Source organism: Branchiostoma lanceolatum, chromosome 10 (genome assembly GCF_035083965.1).
Source record: "Branchiostoma lanceolatum isolate klBraLanc5 chromosome 10, klBraLanc5.hap2, whole genome shotgun sequence".
NCBI classification, from domain to species: Eukaryota; Metazoa; Chordata; class Leptocardii; order Amphioxiformes; family Branchiostomatidae; genus Branchiostoma; species Branchiostoma lanceolatum.
The window spans coordinates 316778-330236 of NC_089731.1; the positions used below are offsets into that span (position 1 = coordinate 316778).

The 13459-nt window shown below is 46.5% G+C and overlaps 2 protein-coding genes across 2 annotated transcripts; both read right to left on the reverse strand.

Annotated features, from left to right (window-relative positions):
• Nucleotides 1–639: 639 nt before the first annotated feature.
• Nucleotides 640–2679, reverse strand: LOC136443772 (uncharacterized). The gene is made up of 3 exons (XM_066441135.1): nt 2670–2679; nt 1001–2607; nt 640–727 (listed from the first exon to the last, which is right to left on the reverse strand). The coding sequence occupies exons 1-2, from the start codon at nt 2677–2679 to the stop codon at nt 1373–1375; spliced, it is 1245 nt and encodes a 414-aa protein (XP_066297232.1). The 3' UTR covers nt 640–727; nt 1001–1372.
• Nucleotides 2680–2795: 116 nt separating this feature from the next.
• Nucleotides 2796–13203, reverse strand: LOC136443673 (uncharacterized). Its single transcript, XM_066440996.1, has 3 exons — nt 12738–13203; nt 3075–9404; nt 2796–2887 (listed from the first exon to the last, which is right to left on the reverse strand). The coding sequence occupies exons 2-3, from the start codon at nt 9379–9381 to the stop codon at nt 2811–2813; spliced, it is 6384 nt and encodes a 2127-aa protein (XP_066297093.1). The 5' UTR covers nt 9382–9404; nt 12738–13203; the 3' UTR covers nt 2796–2810.
• Between the last annotated feature and the right edge of the window lie 256 nt (nt 13204–13459).

Below are 13459 nucleotides of genomic sequence, written 5' to 3' on the forward strand. Positions count from 1 at the left end.
TTTCGTTTACCTGGCAAAGGGGTAGAATAGTGTTACAGTCAGTTGGGATAATCAGCCAGGGTACATGATTGCGAAGGGGATGATTAACGTTATTGAAAGTACATGTATCAGATTATGTAAACAATATAGCATGTGACTACTCTAGTCTAAGTATTAAATCTAAATGGGTTCGCCTTTTTTTCGAACCAAGCTCGAGTTGCTCATCTCAAAAAAGTAGATTTAAGACAGGATTATCATAACTATCAAATAATCACGTAAAAGGTGGACAGTGATTGTTGTAACCAATGCATGTGCAGCATCAGGGTGAAATGGCAGAAGTCACATGTAACTTCGGGGTTGACGTATGACGGGAATGACGTCATCGTAACTCCTGACAGCGGCCCCGGATGTGGCAAAAGTTGGCAGGAGTTAGGTGTGACGTCACCATAACTTCTGCCAGTGGCCCCAGATGTGGCAGACGTTGTCAGGAGTTAGGTGTGACGTCATCCTAATTTCAGACTCAGGAGGGTGAACGCAAATAGTTCCACGTAACTCATCTGTAATTTCACGATGTTGTTTCGGTTCGGCAATATTACTTAAACTTGTAGATATAATTTCTGCCACCTTATCTTCTGCCACTTCAACCGTAAACTCGGCATACCTGTTCTGAACGGGCGTAAGGGCCACACGAGCAGTTTCCGGTTTTCACTGCGCGCACCAGTCGATTCAGCTGTTGCTCCGGTTAGTTCTGTATAAAGAGTTAAATAGATAAGAAGTATGTAGTCGTGACATTAAGATCTATATTACATTTCACGGTGTAACCGCAATGTGTTTTATCTTTGCTTGATTGTCCAGAGCACATGTGTTGAGAACACTGGGACAAAAAGGAGCAAATTGTTAATCTTTGATGTACTTTTGTTATGTCAAATAAATATCATAAGCAGTAGCTCTTTGCTTAGATACCGGCATAAAAGTCGACGAAATCAGACTTTTGTGAGGAGAGACAAACAGTCTATTTTACCTTGAAACTTGCACTTCATCCCGCCCCAAAATTGATCAGTCCTAGTTTCCTCAGGGCCTCCATCAGGGCAGCTGTAGTGAGTGTTTTTGCTTTACTTCTCCGCCTTTCCTGGAGCGCGACTGCGAGACTTGTCATCCCAGTTCCTGCCTTCAATGTTGGTGATATTTGCCTTCTCAGTCTAGCGCTAGCCTGTACACCTGGTCCTTCCACTCCACCGTTACTTTTGTCCTGATTCTTTGCATTTGGGTTAGCAGCAACAAAGGGGAAAACAAGACAAAACTATCTCTTTACCGTCCAGAATATCACAGCTCACTTATACTTGCCAGTACGTTTACTACATTGATCACGTCCACTGTTGCCCCTTGGCCTCTACTAATCTGGATCTCCAGCCGTGATGCCGCAGGCCTGGAGGAAGGTGCGGTGGGATTGCTCCCAGTACCTGGACTCCACAAGCTCCCGCTTGAACCGGGCAGCCTTCTGGAACTCCGAGTCGCTGTGCTTGAGGACGTCCACGATCCTGTCTGCCCACCTCTTTGCGTCTCCGGCAGGGTCGTTGTCGTTCACGCTGGTCTCCACGATGACGTGCCTGTGCTCGTCACCGATCTTCTTCTGTTTGATCAGGTCGATGATCATCCCTGCCAGGCCGGTCTTGTCGGAGATGAGGACGGGGATGCCCGCCGCGATGGCCTCCAGGCCGACCAGTCCGAACGGCTCGGAGCGGGACGGCATCAGGACCAGGTGGGCTGTCATCATGTCGTCCCTGATGTCCTCCTGGGTTCCGTACGGCAGCAGGGTGGGGTTCAGATCGGGGCTGTTTAGGCTGTCCTCCAGGATCTTCAGGCTCGTCTCCCAATCATCCTCGCTGATGCCGCGCACGCGCAAACGGGTGTTCTTGATCTCCCTCACCACTTCCCTCATGGCCTGTGCTGCGAGGTCATGACCTTTTAGCTTCTCCACCTTCCACACCCTACCGACGGTCAGGACGACCTTCTGCTCCCCTCCAGGCCTCACATTGGTGGCCAAGAAGATATCGGATGGCTTCGGGAGGAAGACGTGGTGATTCTGCGGTTTCTTGTTTCCCTTGTACGTTGTGCTGAAGTGGTCGTAGATCCGTTTGCCTACCGAGAAAGCTGCCTTTGCGTCGTCGACTTTCTCAAGCATATCCATCTCTTTCACCCAAGCCTTCATGGCCTTCCGACCTCCCTTGTAGTACTCTGTATCCTCGGGTATGACGTGGTTGAACGTCATGAGGTCTGCCTGTGGGAAGCGTTGTTCCCAGATGTTTCGTGCCGCCGTATCTGTAATGTCAGCATGGCCGATGATGCAGGTGACGTCCTGTGGGAGGTTTGGATAGTGGACGCTGTGGTAGACGGTCAGCCAGTCTAAAGTTGGCTCGGTCTTTTTGTCGAGCAGATCTGGCCCTATCAGCCGGACGCCGTCTCTGTCTGCTGCCTCCTGGTCTTTTTTGGGCACTCGTAGGGCTGTGCAGTACACGACTGCCCCAACTGCGGTCAGGATTTGGCCCACCTGGCAGTTGATGGTAGAAATTCCCCCCTTGGAAGTCCCGTACTCGTCGTTGAGCAGCAGGACTATCGGTACATCAGGACCTTTGGAAAAACAAAAACAAAGACAGTATTATGTGGTGACAATGCAGAGCAGTGATACATGCTTGGAGACATTTAGATACTAGTTCGGTTTCACATTGAGCATTGATTTAAAAAGACTAGAATCGCTGTGCATTTGAGTTCCGTAATTTGTGAAGAACAACTTCGATGCAAGATCTCGTTTGTGTGTAACAGATAAGATTGGTCTACCTACCTCTTGAAGGCCCGTGAGCTTTGTCCAGAGGACTTGGTCTTTGGTGTCCCCTTTTACGCTTGTTGCTTCCTGAAAAAGAAAGGACAGATCATCTGAAGCTGTTCATAGTTCTGAGATCTTAAGAATATTCACGCTGATCAATTATAGGGATAATACAGGTCATGGGTTTTTTTTCTGAATGCTTAAGTAGTACAGACTTACAACTGCCAGCAGTTTGTTTATACTTAGATGAATATGATTATGTCAAACAAGCTACCTGGTTTGTAGACAAGGTCTGCTGAAGTCGATGCTGTAAAGTCGACCCTTTCACACCTGACGTAACCGTCGTCATCTGCAGTCCGGTCCCTCAGGTCGTACTGGTGCGGGTTGTCCAGTCCTGCCTTGATGCAGTGCGCACAGGTGACGTGGAGGGAGTACAGCACACCTGGCCACTCCTGCAGCAGCTGGACCAGCACCTCCAGCAGTGGGTGGACCACGCCCCACATCTCATCTGCCTGGCCAAGCCTGCCTCTGGTTGCCATGGTAATGTAGATGTCTTCTTCAACGGGTTTGGAACATACTATAATTGGAAAGTCTTTTCTGTAGGCCAGGACACCGTCTTTCCAGTCTTTCCTGTACTTGACAATTCCATGGATACCAACACTTAACCTCTGAAACAGTCCCCGGGGACAGAATCCTCTGATGTCACACATAAGCTGTAGCTGCTCCTGACCATCTGTTACATCTTCAGGCCATGCACGTTTCAACTTCGGAGGCATTTGTCCATGTAAGTACCAAGGGATTCTGTACCAACAGGTGTGTTCCGAAGGGTCTGTTTTACGCTCCACTTGCATCTTGAAACACAGACCGAAACGTAGAATCAATGCAGCAACAGCGTCAGAATTGATATTTGATGGCAACAAGTATGTCATGACGTCCTTCCGGATAAGTCCGCGTTCGCAAAGGTCTTGTTCAAAATTACTAAGCTGCTGTTCTGTGTAATTCTTTTGTACTCCTGGTGTCGAGAAAAGTGCTTTGGTATCGTGATGGAACAGATCCTTGAAAAATTCTATCAAGGCGGGAGGATCATGGAAGACATAGTCCTTGAGTTCCGGTATATCAGTGTACCTGAGAATGGTTCCCACCTGCTGCAGGTAAGACAGGACTGGCTCCAGTCTGTCTGCTGAGAGTCCAGACAATTGTCCAAGTCGTGCACAGTCTGCCAAAGTCATCCACTGCTGTATATGCGGTTCTCCATTGCTATTACTCTTGTCTGTAGAGCCAGTGTCATCGAAGCTATCATCAAGGTGTGATATTTCGGTAGAACTATAACTGTACACTGGGATTTTCTCGTCAGAACTACGCCAAAAACAGTTACTAAAGCAACTGGATGAATTGAAACAGTCAGACGTTTCAATAGTGACTGAAGGTAGGACTGGGAAACCTTTGTCAGGACTGTCACCTCCCTCTGCCGCGACATTTTCCTGCCGGAGTCGCTCCTCAAAATCTACCCAGGTCCTTGGCAAGACTCTTTTCAAGGTTGGAAATAATCTCGTATCATTTCCTGTTTCTAGCAGAAAGTCCTTAAGTTCCGACAACGCCGGTACCGAAGCTGTAACGTTCCCAGGATTTTGACATTCTTCTTTGACAGACACACAGATGACATCACCAACAATACGAAGGTCCTGGTTCAAGAGGTGTTCGAAATGTGCAACTTGCCGATGTACATTTTCCACAAATTCAAAACGTTTTCTTTCGTGCTCATTCTCCATTTTTCTCAGTCTTGACAATTGTACTTCTAAGTGTAATTGCCAGGCATGTCTTTGTTTTCGAATCCTGTCCTCAATGTCCTTTCTTCGTTTCTCTTCTTCATCAGATTGGCAAAGATCTTTCTTACTCCCCACTATAGAAACAACCGCCCCCGGCACGCGGGCATTCAGTGTGTCTAACCAAAATCCCACGGCCTCTGTGTAACTTTTCTCAGTACAGCTGTATGTATGAAGATTCACTAGTAACAGATAAAAGGCATCTGGTGTCAGAAAGAACTGATGAGTGAGATGGTACACCTCATGACCACCAAAGTCGTACACTTTAAATGTGATACTGTTATCAGGTGCCCATTGAGTTATCTCCACACAATGTGTGCGGTCCGCGTACCTTGTCAGAGTGGACTTGCCGCTACGTAGCGTCCGCACCAGGCTTGTTTTTCCCGCCATTTTCTCTCCCAAGACGACAACTTTCAGACGAGCGCTTACATTTTCCTCTGAGCGTTCAAGTTCCTCAAAGTATTGTCTAATGGCAGTGATCCCCTGCTCCCAAACCTCTCTAGGTGGTTTTATAAGTGGATTACGACTGACTTCTAGATGAGATAGGCTACTGAGCTGTCCAACTTCTGCCGGTAACGTCTGTAGTCGGTTATGGCGCACGTCCAGCCATTTTAACTGTGTCAGTCTCCCCACTTCGGGTGGGAGTGTGTGCAGGCTACAGTCGGACAGATCAAAGTGTTTGACGTTAGTGAGCTGTCCAATTTCCGCGGGTAACGTCTGTAGTGGGTTAGAGCTCAGGTACAGCTGTTCTAACTCTGTCAGTCTCCCCACTTCGGGTGGGAGTGTGTGCAGGCTACAGTCGGACAGATCCAAGTGTTTGACGTTAGTGAGCTGTCCTATTTCCGCGGGTAACGTCTGCAGTGGGTTAGAGCGCAGGATCAGCTCTTCTAACTCTGTCAGTTTCAACACTTCAGGTGGGAGTGTAGTCAGCCGTTTATTGGACAGATCCAGTCGTTCCGTGTCAGCAAGCTTTCCAACTCCTTCTGGTAACATTCTTTGTGGGTTCCCGCGAAGATCCAGGCATTCTAACTGTGTCAATCTTAACACTTCAATCGGGAGTGTGTGCAGGTGGCAGTGGGACAGATTCAAGTGTTTGACGTTAGTGAGCTGTCCAACTGCCGCGGGTAACTTCTGTAGTTGGTTAGACCTCAGGTCCAGCCATTCTAACTGTGTCAGTCTCCCCACTTCAGGTGGGAGTATGCACTGCGCACAGGCGGACAGATTCAAGTGTTTGACGTTAGTGAGCTGTCCAACTTCCGCGGGTAACGTCTTCAGTGGGTTAGAGCTCAGGTCCAGCTGTTCTAACTGTGTCTGTCTCCACACTTCAGGTGGGAGTGTGTACAGCTCACAGGCGGACAGATTCAAGTGTTTGACGTTAGTGAGCTGTCCAACTTCCGCGGGTAACGTCTTCAGTGGGTTAGAGCTCAGGTCCAGCTGTTCTAACTGTGTCTGTCTCCACACTTCAGGTGGGAGTGTGTACAGCTCACAGGCGGACAGATTCAAGTGTTTGACATTAGTGAGCTGTCCAACTTCCGCGGGTAACGTCTTCAGTGGGTTAGAGCTCAGGTCCAGCCATTCTAACTGTGTCTGTCTCCACACTTCAGGTGGGAGTGTGTACAGCTCACAGGTGGACAGATCCAAGTGTTTGACGTTAGTGAGCCGTCCGATTTCCGCCGGTAACGTCTGTAGTGGGTTAGAGCTCAGGTCCAGCTGTTCTAACCTAGTCAGTCTCAACACTTGAGGCGGGAGAGTGTCCAGGTTGCAGCCCTTTAAGTTCAGAGCAGTGACGTTGCAGAGACCAGACATCCCAACCAGTAGGGTGATGTTCTTGTTGTTACTGATGTTGAGTTCTTCTAACTGTGCTAGTCTCTGCACTTCAGGTGGGAGTGTGCGCAGCTGGCAGCCAGACAGATTCAAGTGTTTGACGTTAGTGAGCTGTCCAACTTCCGCGGGTAACGTCTGTAGTGGGTTCCAGCTCAGGTACAGCCGTTCTAGCTGTGTCAGTCTCCCCACTTCAGATGGGAGTGTGTGCAGCTCACAGGCGGATAGGACAAAATTCTTGACGTTAGTGAGCTGTCCGATTTCCACGGGTAACGTCTGCAGTGGGTTAGAGCGCAGGTCAAGCCCTTCTAACTGTGTCTGTCCCCACAACTCTGGTGGGAGTGTGTGCAGCTGGCAGTCGGACAGATCCAAGTGTTTGACGTTGGTGAGGTGCTCGACTTCCGCGGGTAACGTCTGTAGCAGGTTAGAGCTTAGGTCCAGCCGTTCTAACTGTGTCAGTCTCCACACTTCAGGTGGGAGTGTGCGCAGCTCGCAGTTTGACAGCAACAAATATTTGATGTTAGTGAGCTGTCCAACTTCCGCGGGTAACGTCTGCAGTGGGTTAGAGCGCAGGTGCAGCCATTCTAACTGTGTCAGTCTCCCCACTTCAGATGGGAGTGTGTGCAGCTCGCAGGTGGACAGATCCAAGTGTTTGACGTTAGTGAGCTGTCCAACTTCCGCGGGTAACGTCTGTAGCGGGTTAGAGCTCAGGTCCAGCTGTTCTAACTGTGTCAGTTTCCACACTTCAGGTGGAAGTGTGTGCAGATAACAATGTGATAAGTTGAAGTGTTTAATGTTAGTGAGCTGTCCAACTTCCGCGGGTAACGTCTGTAGTTCGTTATGGCGCAGGTCCAGCCATTCTAACTGTGTCAGTCTCCCCACTTCAGGCGGGAGTATGCACTGCGCACAGGCGGACAGATTCAAGTGTTTGACGTTAGTGAGCTGTCCGACTTCCGCGGGTAACGTCTTCAGTGGGTTAGAGCTCAGGTCCAGCCCTTCTAACTGTGTCTGTCTCCACACTTCCGGTGGGAGTGTGTACAGCTCACAGGCGGACAGATTCAGCTGTTTGACGTTAGTGAGCTGTGCAATTTCCGCGGGTAACGTCTGTAGCGGGTTAGAGCTGAGGTCCAGCTGTTCTAACTGTGTCAGTCTCCACACTTCAGGTGGGAGTGTGTGCAGCCTGCAGGTGGACAGATCCAACTGTTTGACGTTAGTGAGCTGTCCAACTTCCACGGGTAACGTCTGTAGCGGGTTAAAGCTCAGATCCAGCAAATCTAACTGCGTCAGTCTCCACACCACAGGTGGGAGTTTGCGCAGCTCGCAGTTTGACAAAAACAAGTGTTTGACGTTAGTGAGCTGTCCAACTTCCACGGGTAACGTCTGTAGCGGGTTAAAGCTCAGATCCAGCAAATCTAACTGCGTCAGTCTCCACACCACAGGTGGGAGTGTGTGCAGTTGGCAGAAGGACAAAACCAAGTGTTTGACGTTGGTAAGGTGCTCGACTTCTTCGGGTAACGTCTGTAGCAGGTTAGAGCTTAGGTATAGCGATTTTAACTTTGTCAATCTTCCCACTTGCGATGGGAGTGTGTGCAGCTGGCAGCTTGACAAGAACAAGTGTTTGACGTTAGTGAGCTGTCCAATTTTCGCGGGTAACGTCTGTAGTGGGTTAGAGCTCAGGTCAAATTGTTCTAACTGTGTCAGTCTCCACACTTCAGGTGGGAGTGTGCGCAGCTGGCAGTCGGACAGTCTCAAGTGTTTGACGTTAGTGAGCTGTCCAACTTCCACGGGTAACGTATGTAGTGGGTTAGAGCTCAGATCCAGCCATTCTAACTGTGTCAGTCTCCACACTTCAGGTGGGATTTTGTGCAGCTCACAGTCGAATAGATCCAAGTGTTTGACGTTAGTGAGCTGCCCTATTTCCGCGGGTAACGTCTGTAGTGGGTTAGAGCTCAGGTCCAGCCGTTCTAACTGTGTCAGTCTCCACACTTCAGGTGGGAGTGTGCGCACCTTGCAGTTTGACAAAAACAACTGTTTGACGTTAGTGAGCTGTCCAACTTCCGCGGGTAACGTCTGTAGTGGGTTAGAGCTTAGTTCAAGCAGTTCCAACTGTGTCAGTTTCCACACTTGAGATGGGATAGTGTCCAGGTCGCAGCCCTTTGAGTCCAGAATAGTGAGGTTGCTGAGACCAGATATCTCATCTGGAAGGGTGATGTTCTTGTTGTTACTGAGGTTCAGTTTTGTTAAATGCGTAAGTTTCATCACAGCAGCGGGAATTGTGTCCAGATTGCAGTCCCCTAAGCTAAGATCAACGAGGTTACTTAGACCAGACATCTCATGTGGCAGGATGATGTTATTGTTGCTACTGAGGATCAGCGTTTCTAACTGCGTAAGTTTTATCACCTCAGTGGGGACTGTGTCCAGGTCGCAGTCCCCTATGTCAAGAGCTGTGAGGTTGCTGAGAGCAGACAACTCATTCGGAAGGCTGATGTTCTTGTTGTTACTGAAGATCAGTTCTTTTACCTGCGTAAGTTTCATCACAACATCAGGAACGGTATTAAGGTTGCAGTCATCCAAGTCCAGAGCAGTGAGGTTGCTGAGTCCAGACATCTCATCCGGTAGGATTATGTTCTTGTTGTTTTTGAGTTGCAGTAATTCTAGTTGTTGCAATTTCATAGCCACAGCAGGAACTGTGTCAAGGCTACACTTATCTAAGCTTAAGACTTTCAGGTTGGTTAGTTTTGTTAGCTCATTGGGGAGTTGTATTCCCTTCTTTCTGTCTAGAACTAGAGCTTCCAACTCTTCTAGATCATAAAGTTCGTCAGGCAACTGTGTCAAACCGTGTCCAGACAAATCCAGTGTCAAGAGAGTTTTTCGTTTTCCACCTATTATCCACTCTTGAGATTTTAACTTGTGTCGAAGGCTCAGTGGCGTCGCCATGGTGATTTTAAGTGTCGGGCTGTCTGGAATGAAAACATGTATTATTATGTACATATCTGTCAATCACTTGTTGCCATGGCAACAGCCCTCACCGACAACAGTGAAACTTTTGATGGGCAAACAACCGTTGCACAAGTCCCATTATAACCTGTTCATTGGTCTGTTAATGCCAGGCATTAGATGAATTATCTATTCGGACAAGCAAAATGTTCTTTTCTGAAACTCAATACAAACAAAAGACTGCTGAGACTACTATAGTATGATCAACAACAAACGTGAGATTTTGAAAGGATAACTGGCACTTTTGCCAGACAGGTTCAAAGGTCATGACGATTACAAAATGCGTGTTCTGGACTTGTTCAAAGTTATACCACGTGACATGATCTGGATCACTGGTATGAGGCCTACTAGGTGGTAATGCTGGCATTTTGTATTTGCACAGGATGTGAAGGCATCATCGACAGGCGATCGACAGATATGAATTGTAAGTTCTCAACAATGCCACCTGGAAATTATAAACCAAGTCAAACGCCTTAAAATCATGATTGCCACCACTGGATCAATAAAATGCCATGGGTAAGGGGAGCAAAGAGCTGTATGAGGTTGATGTCATGTGAGATTGTTGCCATGGTGTGGGAAAGCTACTGCTTGCACACCTGTCACTCCAATAACTGATAAGACATCCAGGTGGGCCGACTTGTTTGCACCAAACGGCAAAAACACATTTTGGACTTCAAACCTCAAACATCACAAAAAATGTGCAGAACTCACTTTTAAATGTATTCAACGGCAACAGCATTTTAACGTTTACAATAATCACGATTCTTGGCTGCCTTTTTCCTTTGTTGACTTACACGAACTCGATGGGATGTTCCTAGCAAGTATACCAATTCAATCCAATAAAAGTGCCATGATTGTAAATCTTTATGAGGACCACTTAATTAAGACTCAATGGTCACCTCTTGATCACTCGAACGTTCCACGGACGTGACATGGGGCTATAAAGCTAGTCGGTTAATGCTCCCGCCATGGTGAGCAAAGTTGCTGCTTGCACACCTGTCACTCAAATAGCTAACAAAGCATCCAGGTGACCAGGCGTGTTTACAAACCTTGATAAAAACGTCTGGTGAACCTTAAACCTCAAACATCACGACGAAGCTAGTCTGGACGATTTCACACAAACAGCTTTCTACATCAGCCATAATTGCTATGTGTAGAAATAATTCGTTCTTTTGTCCTCAGCGGGGAAATTATATTTGTATACGGTTTAACCCTTGTCCTGTTGGATTTCCTGAGAAAACATACACCCCCACTGCTGAAGTGCCCAGACACCTTTGAAACAAAGGGTACTAATTTGATATTGCTCATTTTTAGTTACTTTGCTTTTACAACAACCGCTAAGGTGCAGCATACACATTCTAGAAAAACCCGCAACTATCATACAGAACAAGCTTGTGCAAACCGACAATTGTCGGACTCAGCAGGACTAGGTTAAAATGGAATCAACATGGTCACCTCAGGCTGCCATTAGAGAGACTATGACAATGTATTTTGAATACCATCATTCGTTTTTTTTTTTATTCCAGCCCATGCCAAAAGAAACAGCACCTTTTTGTTGCTCAATGCCCAATTTTTTTTTCAAACATTAGAGAAAATAACATGATTCTATATCAGACAAATGTAACCGGATTTTCACAAGAGAGATTATCACCATGCAGACTGAACTCAAGTAGCTGATAAAGCATCGACCTGTTTGCAAAAATGCTTGGTGGACTTCAAATATCATAAGATTGTGGACATTGTGATATTGAGTTTACAAAACCACCCCTTAAGCCTGCACTATTCTGTTCCAATGGACTATTGTCATCTATGTGTCATATATGTTTACTGTTTATAAGAAGTCCATGAATACGAGTGGCACGCCATTAATGGATTTTCGTCAATAAGGCCATAAAGTGATATTCTATCATTCCTTTTTAAACCGAGTTGTACATGTAGCCTTCACCTATGGTTAATGTTGGCTCAAATAATGTCATAGATCAAAGGCCTCTGCCTCATGTTTGACCTCAGGGGTCGTGTATGTAGGTTCGCTCTACAAATAACCGCAGTAGTGGATATCTAGAAGCTAAACAGGTGACAATGACGCGAATCCATTGGAAGAGTATTCCTTCACTGTAAAGATGGTGAGGCAATAGAGTAAAGAGTGCTAGGTACTTTCCAACAGCTAATGACCTTCTAGCTATAGATGATCAATGATTGCCTCTTCAACGATCACAAGAGAAGATTGCTATAGCTCCAACAATGCCTTCTTATTTTTTCCACATTTACAAAGCAAAAGAAAACTACAGTCCTCATAACATCACAAAACCTACGGCATGCCAGAAAATGTGACATATTACGTCGCATATTATTAAGAAATGTTTGAAAAATAAGGCATATCTTGTCTAACCACCAAACATAGTCAAATGGCCCAGTACTCCTTAGCAACGATTAGAACCCCATGGCAACTATCTGATAAACTGACGTCATGACTGTGACGTCAGAACAAACACATACGGCTGGGTTATGTTGGAATGGCGTCGTTACTACAGGCTCGGGTGTTCTGTTAAAGGACTCACTTGGAAATCACAAAAATGAAGCCTATAAAGCCTAAAGTAATAGAATAAACAGAAGTAATCCCTCGTTGCAACAGGCCCAAGTATTTACTTGAAAATCACCAGCGAGGGCCAAGTAGTCCATGGATAGGACAACTGGTATTCAAAGGCAACCGACACAGCGATCTAAGGTTCAGATGCCAAGTGAGCCAACCAACGACAAAGACATTGTTGCAATTGTTTATGAAATTTGCATCTTGTCTCTCAAAACAATGTTGATACACATTGCCACTGTATGTATTGCTACTTAGGAGACATCGATGCCGCTGACTCAAAATGTGCTGCACAGAACTGAGTCACTGGGAACTGGCAAAACAGCCAGACTCGCCCAAGAACTGGTAATTAAAGACTGCCGAGAGAAAGATTGCAAAACCTTAAGTTTAGATGCTAAGTTAACCAAACGATGACTTTGCATTGACCTATGACATTTTAACTAATCTTTTTAGAAACTTTAAGACAAATTTATTACACAGGACTACTTGTCCAGAATGATAAAAACGAATCGACCCAATGATCATAAAGCCTTTTCTTGGCAAAGCAATTCATTTTTTATTCTGCATTTAGCTGATTGACTGTCTTCTTGTAAGTTTCAAAATATTTCTATGAAAATGTGTTACTCAGTACGCATTACAAAAATAGAAATGTAAGCATGGCACTAACTTGCACACACTTCTCTATGTGCAATAGGGTATGACAACTTACCTTGAGCTTGTTGCTGTCAAAAGGATGTGGGAACTTGACTTGAGAGAACCGTTACAAAGTCTGAAGCCTCTCGCTACGGTGTCTCGTCAATGTAGAGTTAATAAATGTCCACTCAACGGAGCAATACACCGGTGGTAGTTAGTCCCGTCAATATAGAATAAATAAATGTCCACTCAAAATAGAATTAAACGGACGGTAGTAGTCTGTTGGAAAGTTCCCGTTATTCTCTTGCCGTTTCCACGGGTTTTACCAAGAAACCACACAAAACAGTTCTGGATACTTTCTCTGAAAATTGAACCCGACCAGACTTCAAACCAGGTTGAATTTGACTACGGGTTGTACCAGCAAGTCCATACGAACGTTCGCCAGAACGCGTCCTTGTAAAGTCCGCCGCGTTATAGATAGTCTTGTCGGAAAGTTCCCGTTACTGTATTGCAGTAAGAAACAGTCCTAGTTACTTGGTCCAGCAAAGGAGTTCTATGAGTGCGCAAATCCGCTTGAATTCCACCTCAGATAACACGGGAATAAGTCCATTAGAAAGTGCATAACAACACGTCCCTGTAAAGTCAGCCGGCCCGGGGCCGGAGCCCCACCGAACTGCCCACAGCGGCAGGACTCAGCTGTATAACCGGCCTGTCACGTGAGGCTGTTGCCATGGTGAGGAAACCTGTTGTTATAATACCTGTCACTCAAAATGCTGATAAAGCGTCAAGGTGGGCCGA

Bases quoted from the DNA above. Each gene is read 5' to 3' on its own strand.
- LOC136443673 (XM_066440996.1), bottom strand. From the start codon at position 9,381: ATGGCGACGCCACTGAGCCTTCGACACAAGTTAAAATCTCAAGAGTGG. The intron at 2,888-3,074 runs GTAGCTTGTTTG...TTTCTTTTTCAG, and splicing joins AGACCTTGTCTACAAACCAG to GAAGCAACAAGCGTAAAAGG.